We start from the raw sequence: 27,271 nt of genomic DNA on the forward strand, positions 1-27,271 counted from the left end.
TTTGTATTGAAATAACCAAAAATAAATATTATTTATTATACGGCCATAATGTTTTACACCATCAACGTGAATTTTTATTTTGTGCGAAATTTCAGTGGAAACTGTCCGGCATACCTATTTAAATGGAGAGATTAGGGATGATTTTTCTCTGTAATTACGGAAGCTTTCTCTTTTTTATATTCTCTATCGACAGATTTTGGGCTTAGAAACTACCGAAAGTAGTATAGTTCTTTCGTTCACAATTGCAAAACTTTAAAGCGGCATTGATTAAACAGTAGTTATTTGAAAACCGAGAAATTGGAAAAAGCTTTTTGTCTAGCCATTTGCACAATTAGTCGTATGAAAAGGTATATTCTTATTAGACATAAATGAAATAACCTTTTCTACAGCTACTAATTGGTATGTTTTTTTATGTTATGTCTATGATGGAAGATGAGGTACAAGTACAAGTTCTCTGAAACAATTTCCAAATTAAATCTGCTGTCATGGGTCCATGATAATCTGCCACATAAGTCTACATTTAGTTTGACAGATTATCTATTCAACCGTAGTTTACTGTGTCATGACTATTGAACTATGTCTCGTCAAATAGAACGTTTATTTTACACAAATAATCTTGTCATCATGCTTGTTGATTCGGTAATTGTCAAGCAATTATATTTAAAACTTATTAAAACTTAATGCCTCTATGAAGTATAAGTGTAATCTAAATAACTTGCTAATTTGTGCAGTATACAGAGTGAGTTTTATGTATGGAACGCAACGCCTGAATTATCTCAGAACTGGCTTGTACGATTTTTATAAATTTTTGTGATACGGCCGGTATTACGGTGGTATCTACATCGTTGTCAGATCTTTCCTTTTTGCGTAAAAATAATGAACTTTGTTATTTCAAATAGTATATTTTACGCTTTTTGAAATCATTTTCCTCCAATGTTCCCTATATCTAATGGCCATAATTTCGGAGTTATAGCTACATTTGCGTTATTTCCGCCGAAATTAAAATAATTCATTTAGGTGGCTATGTCTGCTACAATAACAAATTGGACGTTTCAATAAATTATTATTATTGTTATTAAGTTCAAAGAAAGTCACAATGGATCGTTTTTCTGAAAAAGGACGAATTAATGATATTGGGATATGGTGATGGGCGTAGAAGTCAACCAGAAACGTGTAATATCTTTAATAATTTATATCCTAACCGAAATCCCATAACAAAATCTACTGTCAGTAATTTAGTAAAGAAGTTTAACGAAACTGGTTCAGTAAAAGATTTATGAATGAAAACTTTACAAAATAATAAAATCCATCCATACAAAGTAACGTTGGTTCAAGAGTTGACAGATGCTGATATTGATAGTGAAGATTTTGCAAACCTAATGTTGGGAAAATGTCACAATTAAATCCAATACAAATTTTTTAAGTAATTAATTTTTTGCGATGAGGCCACTTTTTCTATTAATGGAAACGTATACAGGAATAATTGTATATACTGGTCATGTAACAATCCTCGTTGGATGCGTGAATCCCACACCCTATATCCCGAAAGTCTGAATCTATTGGCTGGAATAATAGACGACAAAATAATTGTTCCCTTTTTCATTGAGGGTAACTTAAATGGTCCGGCGTATTTAGATTTATTAAAAAATAGTATTATACCTGAGTTGGCTCGAATATTTCCAAATCCAAATAAGTAAAACATCGTTAGAAATTTTTAGACAATAATGTATAGTGAGGCAGTACCTAAATAATGTGATTCCCAGAAGATGGATAAGAAGGCGTGGTTTTATCGGATGGCCCCGCGATCACCCGACATGAATCCTTTATACTTTTCCTGTGGGGTCAATTGAAAAACATCTTTTATAAAACAAAACCTGCAAATATTCAGGAAATAAAAGATACAATTATCACAGAGATAAGAAGAATTGAGCAATCAGGAATATTGCAGAATGTATTGCAAAGTTTTAAAAAGCGCATTTCTTGTTGTGTTGAAGTAAATGCACAATATATTGAGCATCTGCTGTAATCGCCTTTACTGTATGTTTTCTAAAATTCGGAATTATTCTACTTCACAAAACGTGGATCTACTTTTAACATTTAAAGATTTGTCAGTTTCAGTTGCTGTAGATTTTCTGTGCAATGATTTGGATAAAGATTTTACTGTACCAGACACTAAACCTTGCTACGAGATTTGTATGGTCACATAAATCATTGAAAAATATTCAAATTGAACGAGTTTATTCAATAGTAGCCGTCTAAATGTACAATATTGTAACTTTGGTGAAGATGCTGTAAATGTAGCTATAACTCCGAAATTATGGCATTTAGGTATATCACATAAAAATAATCAGTATTTCTTAATGATTCCTAAAAACATAAAATATGTAGGGTGATCCATTTAGAATAACGAAGTTCAATATTTTTCTGGAAAAAGGAAAGATCTCACAACAATGTAGACCGGCCATGTCACAAGTCTCTTCTTCACAAAAATTTATAAAAATCGTACTAGCCGTTTCCGAGATAATAGATGCGTTCCATATCTAAAAATCTGTATATCTTTAAATGTCTTCTTATATAAACTATAAATAGTTCTACGTATCAACTGTTGCTTACAGATTTCTCCATTTCAATATTATGACCGATTTATTTCTGATAATATTCTTTTTTACCTGTGTAATCTCATTACTAATTTAGGGTTATTTTATTTTCTCGCGGTCTAAGACTACCATATTTTTCTACAAAATACAACAGAATTTAATACTTCAACACTCAGAGAGCGCTAGAAGTTTTTAACTATAAAAAAATTATTTATTAGTTTCAGGACAACACACTGCAAATAACCTGTCAATTCATCGTTTTAATTCCCAAAGATTTTGCGTTTTGACACACGTCGATCAATTTCATACGGACTGTTGCTTGCTTTGAATGTATACAGGCAATAAACATTAGTTTTTCAAAATCGGCAGTAAAGTGAAACATTAATTGGTTGATATAAATGGACAGTGAAATCGCTTTTCAATGCCTAGGCACTGAAGTAACTGAACTGCCATCCGCTTTATGTTCGATGCAGTCAATTACACGTTACAACCATCTTACAACCTTTTAACATAGAGAATTAACGAACTATGAAATATGAAAAAAACTCAAAATTGAATTATAAAGATTCAAAAATTATTGAAATGAAATCTAATACGCGAAAAAGAGAATTTTTCACATGCATAAAAACGAAAAAGTGATAAATGATAAAAAAAGACCTAAATAATTCAAGTAAAATTTATAATTCTATTTTGTAAATTCTAATAAAACTACAGATAATTTGATTAATCAAGTACTGCTACATATTTGAGATATAAAAGGTGAGGAAAAATTAATTTTTCTTATCAGAACATTTTCTATTTTCATTTTATTCTTTTTTTGATGTTCATGATGAAGGTGATCTATTGATTAATATAAATAAGCAAATTGTCAGTGTCAATATCATATTTTGATAAAGACTTTAAGAAAAGTCAAAACGTCAAATTTTATCTTTCTTCCAAAAATTATTTAATATATTTTCCGAGCTTTCGAATACTTATGTATTAATCGTCTGGGAAATAATTAATTAAGAAAATAGTAATTAATTATTTCCTCACGTATTTTTGACTTTAGGCGATTTTGAAAAAAATTATAATATGTAACCCGGCACTAAAGTCTCTTTTTGTCACTTTTCTGGTTAGTAGCTTCGGTTAAAGGCATCTAATCTCCAGACTAGTGAGAAAATTACTTTAGTCGGGATATCTCAGAGACTATATTTAATGAAGAGTTTTCGTTCAACCCTCATATTAGTGGGAAAGATGTTTTATCTACAGCTATTAAGGCAATTCCTGTTTCTAATCAAGTAATAATTCTTTCTGTCACTGTCATATTATTATTATTCGATTTAGTTTCAACACATAAAAGCCGTTTACATAACTAGCGTCTTTTTCAATTAATTTGCCATAACTTTAGGATTGGTAACTCCTTGATTAATAAGATGTTGGAAGGTTTTCCTTATTTCCGTCTGATATCTTCAGACTGATCTCTTATTACCTTCTATTTTATCGTTTATTTATTATTTTATTCGTTATTGTTTTGCCTTTGACTCCTTAGAAATATAGAGCTTCTAGTCAAATTGGTATATCTACGAGAGTAGTCCCAGATGTACCTGGCTCAACAAAATGCACGAAAATTTTTGAAAAATATATACTTGATCTCCTTTTAGCTTCATACACTTCTCCTCAAAACAGCCATTAACTGCCGACATCACCTCTTTATTGTTGGAAAATTTTTGACCACCGTGCTATTTTTTGAAGTCCGGGAACAGAAAATAATCCGAAGGGGCTAAATCTGGCATGGAGATGCATGAGGTAGCAGTTCAAACTTAAATTTCGCTTAGCCAAATGCCGCAAAAACCGACGCCATGACCTTGCCTGCAGATGGAACGGTTATTGCCTTCTTTGGAGCCGATTCTTCGTTTGTTTTGTTTCGGGTGTGAAGTAATGGACCTACGATTAATCCATGTTTATGAAACGGCGCAAAACTTCAGCTTTATTTCTGTGAAACATTGCCAAACACTCGATGGAAACATCTTCACGTCGCTATTTTTGTTCAATTCTGAGCAAACGCGGCACCCATCACATGTTTTTAAGTTAATATGCGGCGTACCGCACTTTTTGAAATGCCTTCTATGTCTGCTGGATCGCCCATTTTCAGTCGACGATGATTCAGTGGATTTTCTTATCTTTCTGGAGTCATCACCTTATTTGGTCGACCACTGCGATGCTGGTCTCCGCAGGTCGTATGGCCTCGTTTAAACTCTGTTACCTAATATTTTACTGTTGATGACGAAGGAGCAGTCTCACCCAGAGTAGAATCTGGTTCGCCTTTTATATTAGCTGGGCTAATGCCTTTCAAATGAAAGTATTGTATCAAATAACGATGATCAATTTTTCCATGTTCACTGAAAACGATCAGTATTGACGGCTGCCAAACAAATTCCAAACAACGTGGCTTTTTCAAACTTGAAACATATGCAGTACAGATTGTGTACTTTATAATATAGTGGTATTTTTCAAGCAACTACCGCCATCTCAGGCCGGGTACGTATTCAAAATCGTATAATATCTACAGTTGAATACGTGTTTATTTTGACTGCACTATCAATTTATTTCCTTATTGCTTTTAACTATTTCAATAATATGTATATAATTAGTTGTTAATGACAACTTAGGACACAGAGAAACTTATGTATTACAAAATAATCAACTATCGTAATTTTTTCAACATAACGAGGCATTCTTTCTATACCTATAATATTATTTTATTAAAAATTGCTTATTTTTCCTCTATTTACATTACGACATCCATATCCGGGCAGAGCCGTACTTAATTTATAAGATTTGTTTTCTGTTATATATGAATTGATTTTGAGATTTCTACTTAAAAGTAACTAACAGAAACAACAGTTTTCAGTGAATTTAAATGAATGCTAAATTACTGCTTTGTCCCTCGAAATGTTCCGAATGAACATCAGCAATTTACAAAATGGATTTTCATTTATTCGCTTCGTTTTCAAAAAAAAATTGTAGCATCAAAGATATATAACAACATAATTACCTTAACGAATGTAATGAATACCGTATATAATTCAAAAACTACGCGAATGGTTATTATCCACTTTTCTCGTCGTCGTCGCAAATAAATTGAGTGATTAGTCTCAGTTACTTTTTCACGCGCTTCATCATTCGTTATTGTAAGATTTGCAAAAAATGGAGTTTCAAATAATAATTCAACTACCTGCAACAAACGAGCCGAAATTAGGAAAAAGACATAAGGAGGAAGAAAATTACTGACATATTTTATAGAGAACTTAACTAAAGGATGAATAATTAGAGAATAATGTTTACCTTTTACATTAGAGGATAGAATGAAAAGCTTTATTTGAAATTAAACTGTGTTACAGAGTGAAAATATATTTCTAAAATTTCTTAACTACGAAACAAGATATGGGAGTGAACGAAAATCGAAATGTGCCTATCGCACTGTTTGACACGTATTTGTTAACTTGATATCTATCTATTTACATGAGTTTTTGGCTTTATATACACACGTCAGTGACAAGGCTCAACAAACTTTACACAAAGTTTCAACTTGCTGCTTTCATCCATTTTATTATAGTAGAACTCGAACAACTACTAAGTCAAGTTGTTTTGAAAAATGTTTAAAATTGAATCGGCGCTGTTATAAAATTTTCGACCAAAGAAGGATTAATACCAACACAAATCAAAACCAGAATGAAGGCTGTTTACAGTGACTTTTCAACAATTATAAATGGGTCTAAGTTGCTTCGCTGGGGACCAGAATCATTAGAAGATTACCCACGTGCAGAAGGTCCTGTGACGGTGACTATTCGAGAAAACATAATTTAGAGGAAAAAATTGTTTTAAGTGACCGGCGCCTAAAAACAAAAGGACTTGCTACAGAGACCAGCATTTCCAAAACAAGTGTTTTGATTATCACGAATGAGCATTTAAATATAACAAAAATTAGTGCAAAATGACTGTCTTGAATTCTCAACGCAGTGCAAAAGCAGCTTCGAATGTTGCGAGCGATTTTTAGAGTTTTGCCTCGATTAACAATAAATTGTAACGAATGATGAGACTATGGAGATTCCATCGGGAAGCGGAGCAAGTACCAAAAAAGCAAAGGTACGAATAGCACCCAAAGTGATGGCTACAATAATTTGTGACTACTAGGAAGTTCTCTTGTTTGACTTTAAGGAATTAAATACAACTGTAAGCGCGGCATTACTCTAACTTACTAAGGCAGTTGCGTCAAAAAACTATTGAAAAAGCGCGGCAAAATCAGCCGAGGTGCGCACTTGCTTTATTATAATGCTCCAGTGCACACTGCTTCGCTTTCCGAGGCTGTACACGAATGTGGCTTCACGGAGATTGAACACCAACCATTTAGTCCTGATCTAACACTATCCGACTAATTTTTATTCCCAAAGTAAAAGATTTAACAGCGACGATGATATTGTACAAGATAAAGATGCATCATATTTTAATAGTGGCGTAGAACTTTAGTCAAACATTCTGAAAAGTGTGTAAAGTAAAGGGAAAATAAATTGAAAAATAATCAGTTTTTTTAAATTTATGACTTCTCTATGTTAGGCTAAGAAAGTATGGACTGTACTACGATCTGTAAGCAGAATTTTTGAATTCGAGTTAAGAGCACTTCGAAACGACAGATTTATTTGAAATTATCCACTCTTATTAAGAAACGATGACACACAATAATTTCATAAATTTGTAGTATTATCATTGACAGTACCACCATTATTGCATGCCAAGAAATCTAAATACTATCTATCTATCCATATTACGATCGGATACACTGATTTGTTAAATATATAAATGTATATATATAAATACATCTAAATATTCTTGATTTTAGGTCTCTTCTGTTTTAAAATTAGTTTTTTTTAATAATTTTTGAAATAAAGATAAAATTTGACGTATTTAAATGAAAAATTGAAGAAATATATATACTATATCGACTGGGTAAATGACTCAATATAAATATTCACTGCCGTAAGATGGTGTTACAGAAACATTTACCGATTGACAATTGTAGTTTTGAATTGGGCATCGACTGTTAAATACAAAGTAATTAATTTTATTGCCATTTACCTATGTTATCGAATTTTGGAGAAATGTATGAAGAAACATTTAGTCGAAAACAGTATACGAATAGAAACACTTGAGTACTGTAAAAGTACCAAGTAGAATCATATGTAACTTGAAATGATTGTGAAATAGATCAAAAGAATACCTCACATTCTAGCCATATATGACTTAAGAAATGAATTAAAATTAATGTAGTACAAATTATTCCACGTTTTTACTTATTTCCTTGTCGGCCATTCTATATTTTTAATAATAAACTTTAAAAACTTGTGAAAATTAATTTTCATCCTCTTTGGATACCCAAGTTCAATACAATTAAAAAAAATGAGTTACTACGACTATTCATCTATTAGTTTTGTAATTTCTACTATTACAGGTATAACCGTTCTCGGAATGTAAGTGCAGCAGATGACATAGAAAGGTATGTAAATCGTACTTGCCGTCTGCCAGATTTCTTTTGGGATTATTGTAAATTGTAGCGGTTTTAATAATGCCGCCAGTTAACCAAATTTTTCACCTAGTTGTATAAAATATTACAATATCTCTTATACTAATACATTTTCATTGTACTATTTTGATTTAAGTAGTGATTTAATCAGAATAATTAACTTAATGTTCCTCGGAAGAATGGAGAATTTCTTACGTTGAATATTTTATATTGCCATAGGATGTCGTGAGCGATTTTAAGAGCTTCGCCTCGAGGACCAAGAAAGTGCAATCTAATTCTATTAATTATAACGGATGATGAGACTGTAGACTTTATTATGGTCGAACATCCAAAAAAGATTCCATGGGATGGTATCGGAAAAGGGCACGTGCCAAAAAGGCAAAGGTGGCGAAAAGCACCAAAAGTGTGGCTACAATATTTTGTAACTTACTAAGGTAGTTGCGTCAAAAATTATATAGCTATAAGGTCCAATGTCAAACTATTTAAACCTGGCAAAACCTGTGCCTCAACAAGATCCGTTGGATCCCAGTGTACATGACACCCTAAGCTGCATAGATACACACAACACTTAAAAAAGAATTGTACCTAATCACATTGGTATCTCTAATTCTAAAGTACCTTTGCTATCATTCAAAATTGAACAGGCGATCGAGAAATTTCTTAGATTTCTTAGAAATTTTCTGAAATAACCCTAATTTATTTATAAATTTAGCTTGTTTGACGTTAAAAATAGGGTTAGAATTAAATGCAATTTAAAATGAATAATCATTAGAAAAGTGTTTTTAACTGTCATCAAACTTGACGCACCTTTGATACGCAATTATCTTGGCTAAGTAAGTCAAAGCGTGAATCTGCCATTTTAGAGTATGTTTCTCCAAAGTAGAGTTAGGGAACATTTTCTGAATATTTGGAAGCAAATAACTGCTAATAAATCAATAGAAGGATTAAAGGTTACCTCCAGATGTACAGGTGGTAGATACAGAAAAAATGAATGTCCTGCGGGAAAGTAACTGTTGTATTACTCGGAGTTCAACAAAGTTCCATGCCAATGATACAGATAATCGTCTGCAAAGTCATTGCAGCCCTCTGTAGTCGGAGTGAAGAACCTCCTCTAAAATCACAACTGAAAACATTTTTAACTTTATCACCGCTCAAAATCTTTTAGATTATCTACTAATTCTGCAGGAGAACTGCAGGACTAGTGCAGTATTAACTCATTTAGTGCATGCATTGCCATTTGTATTAGGTAACCTATTTAGATGAATGGTTTTGAAATTATATCTTACCCAGTGGCATCGTTGGAAAAATTTAAAGTTGGCCTGGATAGGAATTTGATTCCTTATGGGTTAATTTCTAATCTAAATTTGTTTGATAAAGAAGAACATATATTTTCGTACCGCAGATTTTAAAATCGAAGTTAATCAGATGGACTTGCCAAACCAAACTTCAACAAATTTTAACTAGTACCAAGAAAATCCTGATAGTTGGAACATTGGACTTTTGCTGAGTTTTTCCGTTTACTTTTGCAGTATGTTACAGCGATACAGAAGTTGAGTTTGCCTTTATAATGAAAAAATCGTGTTTAAGCCTTCATGGAACCATTTAGGAGTCAAATGTGCTACTTGCAGATGCTTCAAAACAATATTTGGAATGTTTTGAATAATATTGAGTCAAAGATCCGGGAAATAAAATTCTTCCTGATATTCATGCATTATAGATTGGTATAGACGATGAAACTTTCACAGATGCTGTACGCCTAGTGATGCGAGGGATGCTAATTCTAACGGAAGTATAAAAGTCTTACTAAATTATTTCAAGAAGTCTTGGTTCAGAGAAAACCAATTTTGGTATGAAGGTGCAAGTGGTCACTTTCCAAGCACAAACAATGGACTGTAATCAGATCCTAAGAGAGCGACTTCCTGTGGGTCAGTTTCTATAAGTTTTAAAAGTTTCTCTGGTTGAAAAGAATTCGTGTGAACGAAATCCACAAAACTCTAGTCTTAAACCTTTTTCTCCTAAAATTAACGGCCAAAATTTGGACCGATGTTTACCAGTAGGAGAAATTTTTTATTATATAAAATTAAAGAATGCTACAGAAGTTCTGACTCATACAGACGTACAAACAAATCTGGAAAGATACCCACTTAAAATGGGAATGTTTTCAAAAATATCAGCAGATATTGAAAATAACTTTGGAAATAACATGAAAGTCAAAAAGGTGCCTCTTGGCCTAAAGAAGGAAAGGAAAAGGCTAGCGAGAGCAAATAACGATCTTACAATTCAAAAAAGGGTTGTATAAATATCTCTTTTTTTATTTTTTTTTTTTAAGTAAAGATTCGCGCATTCCAAAGTGCAATTGTATCATTTTATAGTCGTTAAGGTTGAAGTTTGAATGTACCTAATCCAAAGTGTAAGTATGCTGAAAGTTAACATTTACATAGTGCAGAGTGCCATTGTCCTGATAGTTTGTAAAGACAAATTTACAAAACGATTTTCAATAGTGTAATTAGATATTCCCCTTGATAATACTATAAAATACGTTGTATAATTCTTGCAATATCAATAGCAGAAGACAGTTATGCGAAAAACAATAAACATTTCATAAATACGCACGACACTCATACCAAATAAATGAAAAATAATATTTACTGCCCGTATAAAATCTAACAAACCGTCAGTTCACGTGGACTCATCATCTCCACTGTTTACCAATGAAAACATGGAATCGTAAACATAAATGCATTTCTATTGGCCAAAGCTATCGGAAGGCGTATGTTCACAATTTTTTTGAAATATCCCTGCTAGACGGTTTGCGATGAGCAGTGGCGTCGCTTGGTAAGATTTATTTAATTCATAAAATTCTTTAAATAAATAGAAATATGGCGTTCTTTACATCAATAATGAATAATGAAGACAATAAAATTGCACAGTGTAGTGAGAATAAAGACAGGTATTAATTTAATAATAAAGATTTAGATATACAAATACATGACACAAGTTATTTTAAATATATTCGAATGTTCAGCAATCTGATAATGCAATCATCGCTGAATTAACAAGATTAAATAAATTTTCCATTTATGGAGTAGTCACGAAAGGGGTTGCTGGGGATCATTCACAGGATTGCGACATTAGAAGTAATACAGCAAAAGTTAGAAAATTATCCAGAATACAATTATACCAGTTAAGAAACATTGCGTCAAGTTTTGTCAGCATGTGGTTTTAAACACAAAAAATTCGAGATAGTTCGATGGCGAAAAGATTATTTGCGTTAGATAAAAGACTACCGAAGTTGTATTAGAAGAATGGGGTAAAAAAAGGCGCAGTTCACGTCTGGTACCCTGTTTAAACCAAACTCCCTTACAGGCAGGTACATTTTACTCGTCTATTTACGTTTTATAATTTAATATTCAGTTGTAGCAAGTTAACGTGGTAAAATAATGAATTTTTTCCAAGTTCCACTAGGACTACAGTTATAAGTGCATCTGTCTAAATAACGGCGTATAATGCCTTCCAATTTACAATGATTCGATTGCTTTTTAATGAATACTTTCTCACATACGAACTATTTATAAAAATAATAAATTTATAAAATGAGGTATCAACGCCTATGGTAGATAGGATCAAACAAAATTGTCGGCAAGAGTTTTTATAATCTGCAATTGATATTTGAAGGACTATAAAAATGTATTAATCAAAATAGATAGTCTTTGTAATAACATTCTAATAACACCGATTGATTAAATAAAATTTTCAACTCATACTACGCTTATGTACTTTATAATCTAAACGGAAGTACCAAGCACACATAAACCGTTAGATTTAACTTTAATTATAATTGAGTTAATCATTTCCACGTGTGACGTTCATTTACGATTGAGTAATCGCACCGGTGATCTTCCAAGTTGTATATATTAACGTACAACCGATAGTGGGAATTTTCAATGTGTCGACGAGATCTTGAATCCCCCCAAAGACTACAATTACATTTATCCACAAAATTCAAACAATCATATTTCGCCTTTTTATTATTACTATTATATTTTTATTAATTTCATTCTTTTACTCATCATATTTCATTAATAATGAGTTTGTAGTTGATTTCAGAACGTATAATTTAAAAATATTTTAATACAAGCTCTGCAGAGGAAAAGAATTCATTTCGGGGCCATTCCAAAACCCATATTAAACTAACTTAGTAAAAAACTCAAACCCAACGAGCATCTCTATCGATGAAATTGAGTTTTTCTTGTTATTTCAGGCTTATTAGATATATCCTTGATTCTGTTATGTTCTATTATATCGTTTAATTGTTGTGGATTGGCACCTTTATTAGATACTAAGGTTGTCAAAGTGTGCCTCATAAAAAAGTTAATTCCGATTGGTTGCGAAGAATACGTCTGATTCGCGCATTTTGAAAATAATATGGTGTTGGATAATTTCTTCGGAAGTATTTTCTACACTTATCTACACATAATCCTACTTCTATAATTGTGAATTTTTATGAATTATCTATATTTAAAGGTGATATCGACACAAGCAGATACGCGCCCTTGTTTAGCAAATTCGTAAATTTATAGCGTCGACATATACTTCGGGAGCAATATAAATATTTTTCTATTTCAAATGTAGTTATTACTTTAATTATTCTCCATCTGTTTTTTTTACAATACTGCAGCTTTTTTGCTTCACTCCTGTATTCAATCTTCACATAGATAACAAAAAATTTCCTAATGTCTAAGTCCAAATAGACATTTAAAGCGGCCTTTAGTATTGAGTATTCAGTATACTTCGACCAAATGAAATTGTATTATTCTTCAAATTTTATGAATACGTTAGCATGACTCACTCTCATCACTCAGCATTTTTAATTTTAGTGATTAATTTTGCAAAATACCTTCTTACAATGTTTACTGGACTTGGCTAACAATAATTGACATATTGCGTATTCAGTTTCCTTATAAATTATACAAGGTACAGAATTTTTTCTGTAAATTGAAATTAATCGATAGAAATTAAATGAGAAGAATTCCGATATTCTTCTACGTAATATGAATGAGCATAATCTCTTCTTCACCTGATAAACTCAATATTACCTTGTGAATGTATCCAAAAAAAAAAAATTATCAAATTCTATAACTCCTTCTCATTATCCGCTTTCATATCTTCTTTATGCCCGTAGTTTTAGCAGAGCTTCGCAGTAGAATTAATGACATCAAAAATAAATACTCATCTGGTTTCATTTCAAAATGACACTTTTCCCAATTGCCTAAGACGGCTATAATTATACCTCTGGATAAAGGAGGAGATAAAAATTGAGCATCGAATTATCGCCCAAGTGCGCTCCTTCCCACGTTATCTAAGATCATAGAAAGATTGGTCAAAAAGAGGCTTTTATTATTATGATGCTATTTTCTCCCTCCTTGATAATGTGTACTCTAACCTAAACAGCCATCACTCCGCTGCAACAACTTTTTGCGATTTTTTTGAAGCTTTCGATAATCATCAAATTTTAATCAACAAATTGCAGTAATACGGTTTCAGGGGACCACCTCTCGCATAGTTCAAGTCAACCTTACAAATAGAAGTCAGCTTGTAAGAGTTGAAACAACAATGTCTTCTTGCAAGCCAATAGAATGTGGAGCGCCCTAAGGCTCAGTACTAGGCCCTATTTGTGTGTAAAATATGTCTATTTGCAGATGACACTAGTTTCTCTTGGAGCAATCCTGATCTCACGGCACTTCATAGGACCATATCTAGTGATAGTGATATGGTCCTAGTGTGATTCTAATTTTCTCTGTCTCAACGTTTTGCGCTGGTATCAGTTTCCAAAGAACTGAACTTATCCACCTCCTCAACAGTCTATTATGCCCTTATTGAGTCACATCTCCAATATGCCCTTTCCTTCTGGGGTACGTGTGGTGCGACTCAATTTGAGCGTATCTTCAAACTACGAAAGAGAGCTGTTAGATATTTACTCGGACTAAACGTCACGGCTCACTACAGGGACTTTAAAAAATAAAAAAAGTCTGACTCTTCCTTTCTTATTTATCTTTGAATCCGTTTGCCCAATTCCCCAATTTCAGAAAGATCGTTGCACTGCTATCCACTTAGGAACGCATAGCACGACCTTTACCTACCTACTCCTTGCTCAGAATTAGTTAAGGGCTCAATATTTTACAATGCAAAAAAATGCACAATCACTTGCCAATTGAAATTAAATCGATATCATCTTTTCCCACATTCTACTCTGTAAACGATTTCTATTCTAATAATAATATTTAATTCCGGAAAAGCTGCATAATGGTTTAATTTTTGCTTATATACGAATTATTACCTATTACTATATCCTACAATTTTGTTTTATTTGTATCTTCATTTAGTTATTTTTATGTTGGATTTTTAGTTTTTACACGCTTTTGTTTACAAATTGTAACAATTTTTTGACAATAAAGCACGCGAGTTTTAGATACATTTTGTTTACCCAAGATCTTCTTCCTCGTCCGTTCTTGTATGAATAGAATGTTATTAGAAAAACAATAAAATAAATAAATATGATTTAGTGTAAATGACATAGTCAAATAATAGACCATTGAAGTTTTCTGATGGTGTGCGCGCATTAAAGCGGTGGGTGGTGAAAAGAAGAATTCAATCGTATTTTCAACTTAATAAACTAATTTTTAAAACTTAAATGACCTTCCGCTTTTCATATTTTATTGCAAATGCCTCCGCTAATGGTTTATTTGATATATTTTGAACCACTAATTAATGTGGTAAAGTTAATCGACTGTCAACAGTTTATGATAAATAAAACAAAGCGATATATAGTATGTATATAGCATTTGAAAACCACTGATTTACCGTACATACGCGGCACCATAATCATAAGAAAACCTTTTTCTTTGAAGACAGCCAGTAATCGCTCGGGAGCAAATTTCGAAAATATGACATTTGTTTAACTAACTCCAAGCCTACCTGAGGGATTGTGATTGTTGCAATGGCCGAAATGTGATTGTTCCAATAAAAGATAACATCTTTGCGAACTTTCTCCGACGATTTTTTAACGCCACGTAATGTTGGAACTAACTTGGCATAGTAAGCACCTCTAATTACAGGTCATCTTCTAAAATTATCTATATACCAACATACATTTAACATAACCATTCCTGCTTAAGGTTGCATCCTGAATTTTGAATGGTGGACCCAGATATTCTACATGTTCAATTCGGCAGTAAGTATATTGTGTATGATATGGGACGAGAAACCACTTTCTTCAATTTATTTGTCTAATATAATACGTCGATTTGCAACACTATTTTTGTAAGTGGCAGAGGGTTTGCAGGCGATTCACCTCAATGTTCGTCTGTATGTCTACCACTATTAAACTTACGACTTACGACTTTTCACTATGATACTGCATATGCCGCTAATGTATCTATCCACCGAATATATTAACTAATTTGCATTGCAGTCAAATCTTCTAAGTTAAAGTATGTAGTCACCGCGCGTTGGTCGACTCAATCCATTTTTATACTCTCAAATGCAAGATTTTAGGCACACTTCAACTGGTTCAAAATTGTCAGTTTCTTTCTTGAATCGATACATAATATCTTTAGATGTAGTGATAGATAATTGTCTTGATTCATAAATGGGTCAGTGGCGGAACAAAGAAATAGGAAAAATAAAAGATTCTAGGTAGATTGTACCTAATTAACGTATATGTAAAGAAATACATTTTTGATGATTCGCCCTTTTTTCGATCTCTATCAATATATAGTGTTTAGCGCGTAGACAGACAAGATTTTGGAGAGGTTGGGGGCTCACGCACTACTTTTCCCAAATAGTCCCTATGTTCTAATTGTCACTGTAGTTTAGATTTAATACTACTAAATAACTTGTATTTGTAATCTGCGTTGTGATATTACGTATATTTTTATACATTCTATGGGTTAATTTGCTCGCAAGTGTTAATGTCTTAGTGAGTCTTACATCCATTGATGCAACCTCTTAGATATACCTCAAATTAGGCTATTTGGCCTATCTTTTTTCAGTCTCTTCGCGTTTCTTGGCGTTAACAACTTCTCTAGTAGTGGATTTGGGTGGATTTCTATAGTTTTGTGGTGTTTGATAATCTTGGATAACTTCTTGTATAGTGGACACGTGAATGGTGTGATTGTGATACTAAGTCTTAAAGCTGTATAAATGTTATGAAAAGTGACAATTTCTAAACACTCTGCAGAAACAACGGCCATTTTGTATGTAGCGTTCTTTCAAAAAGTTCCATTTGCTTCATGACATATAAAACATCTATTAGAAGGCAAGATTTTGGGTGATGAATAAAACCTGAAAAAAACTGTATATTCAAAATTATGTGACATAGGGTCTGTCGAAGAAAACTAGAGCATGAGCTCCCCTGTATAACCTGACATGGACATTATATAAAGAGAAAGATTTCCTATCCAATTATCCTTAATTAAGTAGCACAATTAATCAAAAAGCAAAAACACGAAATAATTATCCCGAATATATGACAGCTGCGATCTCTGAAGACGATAATATGGTTATCGAAACGAGCATCAAATAATTGTATATTTGCGAATATTGGTGTTGCGGTAGTAGTGTTCCAGAAATTTTCACTAACATATGCACCAAAATGGGAAATCTATTAATGATAAAAAAGTCTTTCAAAAAGTTTTTCATAAATTCCACTATAAATAATCGCGTCTTTGTCATATACTGAAACTTGAGTTATAGCAGAAGAGCTTTGTACGCTTTAACACATATTTTGATATTAATATATGACGATATAAATATAAATTTCTTTAATTTTATATTTCTTAGACCTTTTGACATGTTTATGCTTCTAAATCTTCTGGATTTTAGATCTCTTATGATTTAAAGTTAGTTTCTTCTATAATTTTTTAAAGACAGATAAAAATTTGACGTTTCATCTGTGTTTAAACTTTTTATAATCCAATTTTAAATCAGAAAAGACCTAAAATCAAGAGCATTTAGAAGCATATAAATATAAATGTATGATCTAATTTTTCCCTTGTTTTTGTTTGTTTCAAGTATATAGTGCAAGTTGTAACTAAGTTTTTAATTGTTGCTAGATAATTTTCCAAAATGTTCAATCAATTTTTACTCCTAGAGAAGGGATTGTTCAAGAATTAATTACATGAGCTGATATAACTTATATTCGAATATTTGATTCCAAAGGAATTATTACTTGATTATCAACATCTAGAAGACGAAAATTATATCATTAATTGGGATTATATAAGAGTCAAATTCAATAGTTTTAAAATCGGAGTATTTATAAGATTAATATCATTGATGTCCATTTGTTTTAATAGTGATTTTCGGATTGTTAATTTCATTAAGAATATAAATTAATCGTGAAGTGGAGGATTTGCAATAAAAACTAAAGTGATAGTTGGTAAAATAGTTCAAATAATTTCAATTAATTGGCCTTCTAATAAATAACGATGTAAAAATTTATTATAAAATAATGAAAATAAGAATTTTCCAACTAAAACAGTAATAATACCTAAAATTATTAAAGTATGATCATGAAAATATGATAATTGCTCTAAAAAAACAAAAGTTTTGATTTGAAACATAACTTAATGGTAATGAAGCATGTTTCAATTCCATGGGCTCCTTAAAAGAATATATGTATCAGACCAATTTGTAACAAGCATCTATAATAACTTATTTTTTATTTGTTGTAATTGTCACAAGTGGATTGGTAGGAATTGACTCTTACTAGAAATAATCGAATCAACTATTGAAAAAAGTTGATTGATTGAGAGAATAGGAGAATAAACAGATCAACTCTTTATGGAAAATCTACTTTTCCTGTAACATAAACAGAAAATAAATGTAATTGAATAATTTATTTTATTTCTAGCGTTTACTATTATAAACTGGATTGATTCAGTCGTATTTTTCTATTCTGTGAAAATATATACCACATAACATTAAATGACAACTAGAAAAAACATATAAAACCCGTCTTAACGATAAACTTATACAACCTTATTCAACGCTTTAAAACTAGTTTCTATTTCACATCGTTTTTCGTTTTAGTAACGTTGTTTCTTAACAACTTTGTGTTGGCAACACGTGTTAGTGATAGAGTTTTCGTAATTTTCTCGTTCTAACAATAAAAACTGTAAATAAATTACGGGAACCGTATCGGATGCTTAATTGGAAGCATTAGTTAGAGACAGAAACATGTGATGTAAACAAACAAAGTAATAATTTCATTGGTTTATATCATAAACTAAGTGTACTATGGGGCTAGAGATATTCATAATCAACATAAAAAGTGATCGCTTTTAATTTCTAATTAAACGCATCAAGTGTAGAAATTCTGTTGCCATTCAGTTGTACGGTGTAAGTTTCTAATTTCTCAATCTTCAATACGTCCTCTTAACAAATCATTTCTTCTCAAAGTATTTATTAGCTCAATTCCTCCATGTGTGTTTCTTCCTTCGAGTATTGGTCGTAACCAATATTTATGATTCCGTTCCTTTATACTCGAAAAAATGGATGCCACGAAGGCTAGCATAATATCGTCATTAATCGACGACTTTTTTGTCGACTTAATAGTCCTGGTGGAGACAATTAGTCGACTAAAGTGTCCGTTAAGTGGTTGGCATCTTAACTCGATGTGGACAATTTGCAAACAAAAGTGAAATACAAGTTGGTTACTTGCAGTCGCAAACATAGAAGACGATTTTTCAGTGCAGACCAAGCTAAAGATTCATAATTAATGTGAGTAGAATATTTGATGAATTCCATCACGGTTCTGATATCTATTATTTCAATTACCTGCTAGAGCCACTTGCCACCTGACCGAACGGATTATGATGTCTGGATGTGGGAGTAGGAGATTGTGGTACTCCTGGACTTGGTGGTACTCCATCCACACCAATTAGTCCTTCTCCTCTGTGGTCTAAAAGATGTTTCACTCTTTGAAAATCTCCCAATTTACTTTGAATTTGTTGTGTGACGGGATCTGCTGCGGACGGGTTTACCTAAAAAAATTAAAAAATAATGATTAAAAACAACCATATGGTTATAGGAACCATAAATATCATCACTACAGTATCACTAAATATTATTTTTGTCTTTATTATTATTTGGAATAAGTGATAGTTTAAGTGACGCGCTTTATGTAAATAACTTGATACCTAAAGATAACCTTAAAGATAAGGGTTTTGTGTTATGAAAAATCATAATCCGTTTCCATAATCCCTTCCTAGAAGGGAGATCACATTTTAATGTAATTGTTTTATCCAACTGAAAAATAAGCACCTCAGTTCAATTAACTCATATTTTATAATATGAAAAAATCTACATGGGAAATCAAGTCTAATGGCTTGAGTGATAGTTTGTATGTAACTAAGTCAAACACCGTTTTTGAATTACATAAAATAAACTATAGAAATATAAATATTTAGTATAAGTAAAAGAAAACAGAAATTTCATTTCATAACAAACTAAAAATTGTTTAATTTGATTCCATATTTCGGTTATTATAAATGAGACTTCATCTATACTTATAGGTGACTGCTGTAATGCTAAGTCAAATACTCCCAATAAGTGTTCAAACTGGTTAACATCGGGACTTCCCAGTGGTTAATACAAAGTATGGATATCTAATACTGGGACTTTTACAACGTCCTAGTTACATGTAGACGTACATTATCATGCATTAATAGTAAAAAGTTTATTATAAATGAGTCATGTGGTTCTAAAACATCTGTTATTTAGCGATCGGCATTCAAACAACCGTCCTAAATCATAGCTAGGCCCCTATAAGCCTCCAAACTAGTGCAACCTCATACCACAACATTCGTATATTCATTACGGTTGTCTTTTGATGTTCTCGTGCAAATCAAAGGCGGACATTGTGTTTACTGCAATTGATATTGGAAGAATTATACCACCTGATTATTGTGTATTCAGTATCATCTGAGTAGAAAACAAAACTTCACAGCGGCACGTTGTTCACTCAAATTTGCAATCAGTGTGAAACAGCACTAGATAAAAATGGTTACTAGTGATGAACAGAACATGGCAGGTCAACGGTGACTGAAGTGGCGACGAGTTGCGCTAGACAGAAATCAGAAAAGCTTCACCCATGGCAATGCTATTTCGGTTACTTTTGGGTACCTCCTCGTATAGCAAGTTGTAACTCCGCCTGTTATATGAAAGTATGTTAGAATCGCAATAGTCTTACCCGTTCTAAGCCCAGAAAAAGAAGGATTGTTTATAATTCCATATCTCACAATCCTGTTATTCACAATTAGATTGAAAATATCTATAATAATTATCACAAGTGTTGCTACTTCTTTATTCTACATTAAATATGAAAGCATGTTTTCAGTATTTTTGACTACAAGGGTTGCTACCTAAATTTGCGAAATGGCCACATTCATAATGTGAATATGTCAAATATGACATTGCCATCTAAAAGTTTGACATTTTTAAAGGAATTAAATCGAGAACATATTCGTGCGATGATTTTCTATGACTTTCGACGTGGAGAAAACCAACCGCAGTTGGCGATCAACTTTTGTTTATGAAGCACCATGTCGGGCAACCGTGTTTCGTTGGTATTCCGAATTGAATCGTGGTCGCACTTTGTTAGAGAATTTCGAGAAGGTCATCCAAAATCGGCTGTTTAGTCATAAAACAACGATGCTGTGCGTAAAATTTGGTTAGGTGAGATGAACAAGTACAAGATGAACAAAAAAGTAGTCATTGAGATTGGAGTCCGATGAACAGGTTGGTTGTTTCGCGAAAAGTAACTTGAATTTTCCCTAGCACTGCAATTTGCACCAAAATGGCATCAAATCGATAACATTGCAAGTGCGAGATTCTAAATGGGTCTTTCAAGATGAGCCAAATCCAACAAAAGTTATTCGCCAGCTTCGAAGCAAATGGTTGCCTGTTTTTTCGGAATAACTATACATGTCACCACCGTTCCATTAGAGCAACGTAGTACGATCAATTCTGATTAGTAAATCAGTATTTGTTTGCTGGAACTACTCGAAAAAATCAGGGAAGCCAATCGCAGAAGATGAATCATTGTCCACACATCAGTTCAAACAAAAACGTTTTTGAACAGTCAAAACTTCTTCTTATCAAAAATTAATTGCGAGGTTAACATTTTTCTACACCTGAAGAAGCGGTCGATGCATTCAAATTACATGTTATGGAGGTACCTCAATCGGAATGGAAAAAATGGCTTCGACAATTAGTGTATTGATCTCAATGGAGAATATTTTGAAAAATAATAAAGCAACATCCACTTATAAATATTTCTTTGTTTCAAAACTTAAATAGCAACCCTCGTACTCTATAATTTTTTAAATTTCTAACGAAGGAAAAGCTGAGAATCGACAAAAAAATGATTTATTTCATCATGAAAATGAAAAATATTCTAATCGACTTTCCAAATATCCATAATAAATAATAGATTCTCAATAATCTATATTTGCACTTTGCACTCATTAGTTGTCTCGTGTAACAAAAAAATTATGTTTTGTTCCTCTTTTACTTTCCTCAACTAACTTTGAACAAACTATAATAAATTTTAACCAAATATGAAACTATTAATCACCCAGATTAGTTTTTAGATTGTAACAGGTTCTGCTACAAAATATCATGCGTTGAAAGTTATTTACTGTATTATAATTATACAAAGCCCACATTTTATTTACCGATTAGTTCATCACCCACCGTGAGAATCTCTAGCTAAACAATCATGACTCATGTATCTCATCGCAGTGTAGTGCGCAAAGTGCATCAGCGAATGAATTAAACGATTCCACTTCCCTTCTACGGATAAATTAATCATTAATTTATTTATATCATAAAGGCGATACTAATCTAGCAGAGGCTTTGATGTTGCTTTACAACTAATAATCGTTACTCAATAGGAATTAAAGACGTGTGAATTTACGGAACGCTATTTACATGAAACTTTATTCTTAATAGTTTATAAATACAACACAAAGTGAGAATGATCGAAATGTTAATATGCCATAAAAACGAACTGTTCACTTTAAAATGTTTTTGAACATATAAAAGTTGTCTTTTCAATCAGAAATAACTGCTTCTTGATGAATTATATTAATACGTAGAAATATTTTTATAACAATGTTTTTTTAAGTTATACAGTGCCGGTTTAATCACTACCAACGTTTTAGACGTAATTTCTACGGTGGTCCCTAACTGCTATTCAAACCTATACGGAAAAAAGGAAAAGGAAATATTGATAAAACCAAGTATTTAAAACATTTATTGGAAAAAAACTAACAACATTTGACTTTTCTATCTTTTCTCTCGGTAAACTATTGCTACTGATTTTTTCAGCAATTTTTCATATAGTTTCAATCTAAATTAAGATATTGTCGATCACTAATAAGTTTCAATCAACTAAGAAAAAGTCTCCACTAGCAACTGTTGTGGCCGAGACACATTTGTCATACACCACTCCGATCCGACTCCGGTCCGATTTTGCTCCATAGAACGGATCGGTGCAGGATCGGAAGGGGTGAGCACACATGTCCTGCACGCTTCAGAGTACTTTCCGATTTCCAGTTCTGGCTCGATACATTCGCCACTCTCACCAGTCTCGATGGCACTTTGTTTAGAAGAGGAAGATGAAGAAAACCGGAGAGATTTCATGGAGAATAGAGGAAAAGGCAGATTTTGGGTACATTCTACTTGGAAAAGAAGATCCGTAGAAGGAGAATATTATACTTTCTTACCTCATCAATTGGATGACGAGACAAACATTAACCAATATTTTAAAAAGGTGATTGCGGTTCTTTCGCAATTTTTTTCTAGATCATGTCTTTGTAGTCGGCGTTTTGGTACTGCTCCTTTGTCTAGTCATACAGTACTGGATACTTCACCACTTTTTGAATAAGCTAATAAGGTTTTATACCCGACATTGTAGCCAATTTAGTAACAAAAAACAAACATTGCAAAAACACAAAAATATCACAAATTCCAATCGCCAAGCGTCCTGCAGCCGTGAAACGAATAGACTGTACGATCGGAGCACGATCGGATGCATGATCGGAGTCGTGTAGGACTGGTATCGGACACGTGTCGGAAAGGTGTAAACTACGCTGTTCAAACTCTAGTATCATTTCTCTCTCTCTCAGACACTCGTCCGATTATATGATCGTAGTCGCATGATAGATGTGTCCCGGCCTTTATGGGTTAGTCGACATATTCACAATGCATTTGGATATATGATGGGAAATTTGACTTGTGAAGTTCGAATGACCTTTAATTAAAAAAGTTACTTTACGGCAGAGAAAATATATTATTTTTCAACTTTCTTCCTTCAATATATTTAATCTAGCTTTCGAAATTTCCGCACAATACATATATCATCACCTTCTTCAACAAGAAGTGACGGAGGGAGCTAGATCAGGTAAATATGGCAGCAGAAGCGGAAATAAATCGTAACGCAGTTCGGTTAATTTTTCTACAACAAAAGGGGACGAATCTCGTGATGAAAAAACTCTTTTCTTCAACATATGCGGTGGGTTTTTCTTAAATTCCACACCAAAATGTGACAGTATAATATTGGCCCTTTATTGTTGTCCCTTTTTTTGAATAATAAATAAAACAGGAATTCAAATTCCAACAATGTGGTTTGACCTAATTGGCCGAAAAAAGGGAATGAGAGCACGTTACTCAGATGAGATGCATTGTTTCGACTGTATTTTTATTTTTAGGGTCTAATGGTTTATTCAACTTTCATCTACGGTAACATATCGATACAAAAATTTACTTGTATTTCATTAAGATACGCAAACATTAGTAGCAAGCGACCTTTTAATCTGCATATGCAAATGCTGCAGCCTCCTTGCAGATAACTTTTTCATGTGTAACCTTTTATGCAAAATCTTGCATACCCGATCGGTAAAAAAATTTACTTTATTAGCTATCTCACGTACAAGGGAATCTTATTAACCATTTCTGGAGGAGTTGAAATAAATGACGGCCTTGGACGTTCAGCATCATCCGTGCTCATATGACCACTTCTAAAAGCATAGAGCGACTTAAAAATTATTGCATGGAACGGAGCACTTTAAGGATTATTCTAGTAACTTCCTTTCAGTTTCTTTAATTGTCTTTTCACGTAAACAATAATTTTAATTATTACTAGAAGTTGTTTTCTCTACATAGAGTTTTCTTTATATATGAGTATAAAAACTAATCGATCGGACAGGTTTATATGAAATTTCATTAGATGATATAATAAACAAGTCGGAAACTAACAGCATCGTCACCGTAGTGAAAGTGAACCACCGAAAAATCACTTTCGTTCTTATGAATCGCGATTCTTTATGAAAAAAATAGGTTAATCGCATTATAATCAGTTGAAAAAAATTCGGACTTTGAGTTCATCACATGGCCTGCAATCATCTATATTTTCTTTGTTTGAGTTGTTTACAGACATTTGAAACATTCATCTTGGTCTAAAAACGTGGATTAAATTAACAGCTCGCTTTGACTTAATGGAGCTCCATTTCGAGTCACAGTGAATCGCTGGGTTTGCGAATTCAATCGTGATCGTACTCACATACATTCAATATTGCATGAACATTTGTATGTTAGAAATCTTTGTTCGCATAGGATACTGCAGATCGACTAAAATGAAGCTCGAAGCAAATGGTCACCTGTTTATCAGAATAGCTGGACATGTCGCTAACGTTCCAGCGGAATGTGGGGTAACGTAGAACGGTCAATTCTGAATAGTACACCATCATTTATTCGCCAGAAGTGTTTGAAAAAATCAGGGAAACCAATCGCAGAAGACGAATCATTCTCCTCTACGACAATGTGAGCTCTCACATATCAGTTCAAACAAAAACGTTTTTTAACAGTCAAAACATCGGATTGATGGGTCATCTGCCAAACAGTCCTTGTTTGGCACCTTATTTTCGCAGATCAAAAATAATTTCGAGACCTGCGTTGATCTCAATGGAAAATCTTTTGAAAAACAATACAGCCATATCCAATTTTGAATATTTGTTTTGACTTTGTTATCTTAAAAATTGAGTAGCAACCTGGTATAATTCGAAATCTGACCATATTAACAAATTTTGAAAGATGTTTATTTATCTACCAAAAATCGGAGATCAAAATGAACAGAAATACTTAATAGTTAGTTATAGAGATTCCGATCGAGAAAAATCAATTATTATTACTCAAGTTCAATAAAAAAATGAGAAGACGCGATTTTTTTAAAGGAAAAAATTAGAAAATATTAGCTTGACAAAAATATTACACAAATATTGTATGATGGCACAATCTTTGAATTGTTTGATGACAAAAATAAGTTGTAACTAGATATCTTTATTGCTTTTTCATTACTTTGTGTATACAATATGAATATAAGAAATAGTAGTTGTTATTATTAATTTAAACGTTGTTGAATAGATAAGAGTCCACTCATAAAGTAAATTGTAAACATTTCGATTGGGTATACGAAAAAAAAAATAATAAATAAGACTTTGTCCTAACAATAACATATTTTTTTAAACTGTACATCCCGTATAAATTTCAAAGTTTTTCATAATCTATTACATTACAAATACTGACTAAAAGCTATAATATAAATTCCTTGGACGTTTTGCAGAGTTATGTGGAAATTCCGGAGATCTCTTCGGAAGACTGCTGATGATGTTAGTGTGAGATCAGTTTGAAGCATTAATAAGAAAAATAATTTCCATCCTTACGAATTAACGCTAGCGCAAGGATTATCTGGAAATGATGAGCGCAGAATAAAATTGCATCATAGCGAAAACGATGGAATAAGCAACGTTTTTGTTAAATGTTACTGTTAATTGAGTTGGAATTTCTGGAACCGTTGGTGATATTCATACTGAGGACACTGACCATTACACCAACACTCACAATTATACTGTCTGTCGCGCATTACGATAACCAGAAATAATCCTCTCCAGATTGTCTACATCATCAAATGGTCATTGCTGATAAACTTTAAGTAACTCCATAAAAAAAGTCAAGGATAGTCAAATCAGAAGACCTAGGAGGCCTAAAAATATCTGAATACCTGTGAATCACCTTCCCCTTAAACATATTTTCAAGGAGAACTCTAACGTTTAATGTACTATGAATGGAAGCACCGTCTTGTTGGAACCAATTTGTCATACGTTCTTGTAACGGAAGGTCACGATTAACTAGGGAACATGGAACACAAATGCCTTTGTTGTTGATGTTTGAGCAAGGATTATTGGGTAATTCTTAATAGAAGGCATTGTGAACGAGCCTAATTATTTAGATTTGTTTAGAAATCAAAAAGTTCTTACGTTAGTAAGTTTTCCAAGTGAGATGGATTGAAAGCGAATGCACGAAGGATTGGCTAGCAAGCCCAATTTATCGCCTTTAGACTGTTTTTTTTTGGGAAGGGATATCTCAAAAACATGACATAAACCCGAAGAACTAATAATACTAATAACAGCCGCTTGAATGATAAATCTGCAATTCCATGTCATATTTTTCTTAAAGACTTAAAAACTGTCAAATCGAAGAAGGAAGGCAATTTCAAAATTCACATTAAATAAGATTTGTTACAGTCAATTGCTTCTGCAAGAAGAACATTCTCATGAATCATTTTTCCTAAAAACCGTAGGATAAATAACTACTGGAACAAGTAAGTATGCTAAGAGTTTATTTAAGAATAACGTACACCCTGTGTATTTCTAATATACTTTTTGTTTTAAATCTAAGAGGAATCGAAATACTAACAAATTACGTTACTTTATCAACAACCTGTATTAAATTATCATTTAAGTATGAAACTATTCCGTTTGATTAAAATAGTTGACAATACTGACAAAACATAATTTTCCCTCAATAAGGTATTTTACGGTAATGTTTGTTAGCTTCATATCACACGCATTTGTGCTATTTGGAATATTTTGTCTAATTGAAAATCCCGAACCGCTGTCAAGGGGTAATTATTAATCTGAATGAAACCATCATTTGATGGAAATCGTTATTATATGAAGCAGTATTTAATATTCCAATATTTAAGAACTAC

General features: G+C 32.5%; 1 protein-coding gene across 7 annotated transcripts in view; it reads right to left on the minus strand.

Annotated features, from left to right (window-relative positions):
• The window catches only part of LOC130447018 (AF4/FMR2 family member lilli), a 570,483-nt gene that overhangs the window by 139,614 nt on the left and 403,598 nt on the right, over positions 1 to 27,271 (minus strand). For all 7 annotated transcript variants that reach the window (XM_056783613.1, XM_056783610.1, XM_056783611.1 and 4 more), the window contains one exon: positions 18,997 to 19,202. In XM_056783613.1, coding sequence (XP_056639591.1) covers positions 18,997 to 19,202 — 206 coding nt within the window. The remainder of the gene's footprint in view (positions 1 to 18,996; positions 19,203 to 27,271) is intronic.

This window comes from Diorhabda sublineata, chromosome 7 (assembly GCF_026230105.1).
Source record: "Diorhabda sublineata isolate icDioSubl1.1 chromosome 7, icDioSubl1.1, whole genome shotgun sequence".
NCBI classification, from domain to species: domain Eukaryota; kingdom Metazoa; phylum Arthropoda; class Insecta; order Coleoptera; family Chrysomelidae; genus Diorhabda; species Diorhabda sublineata.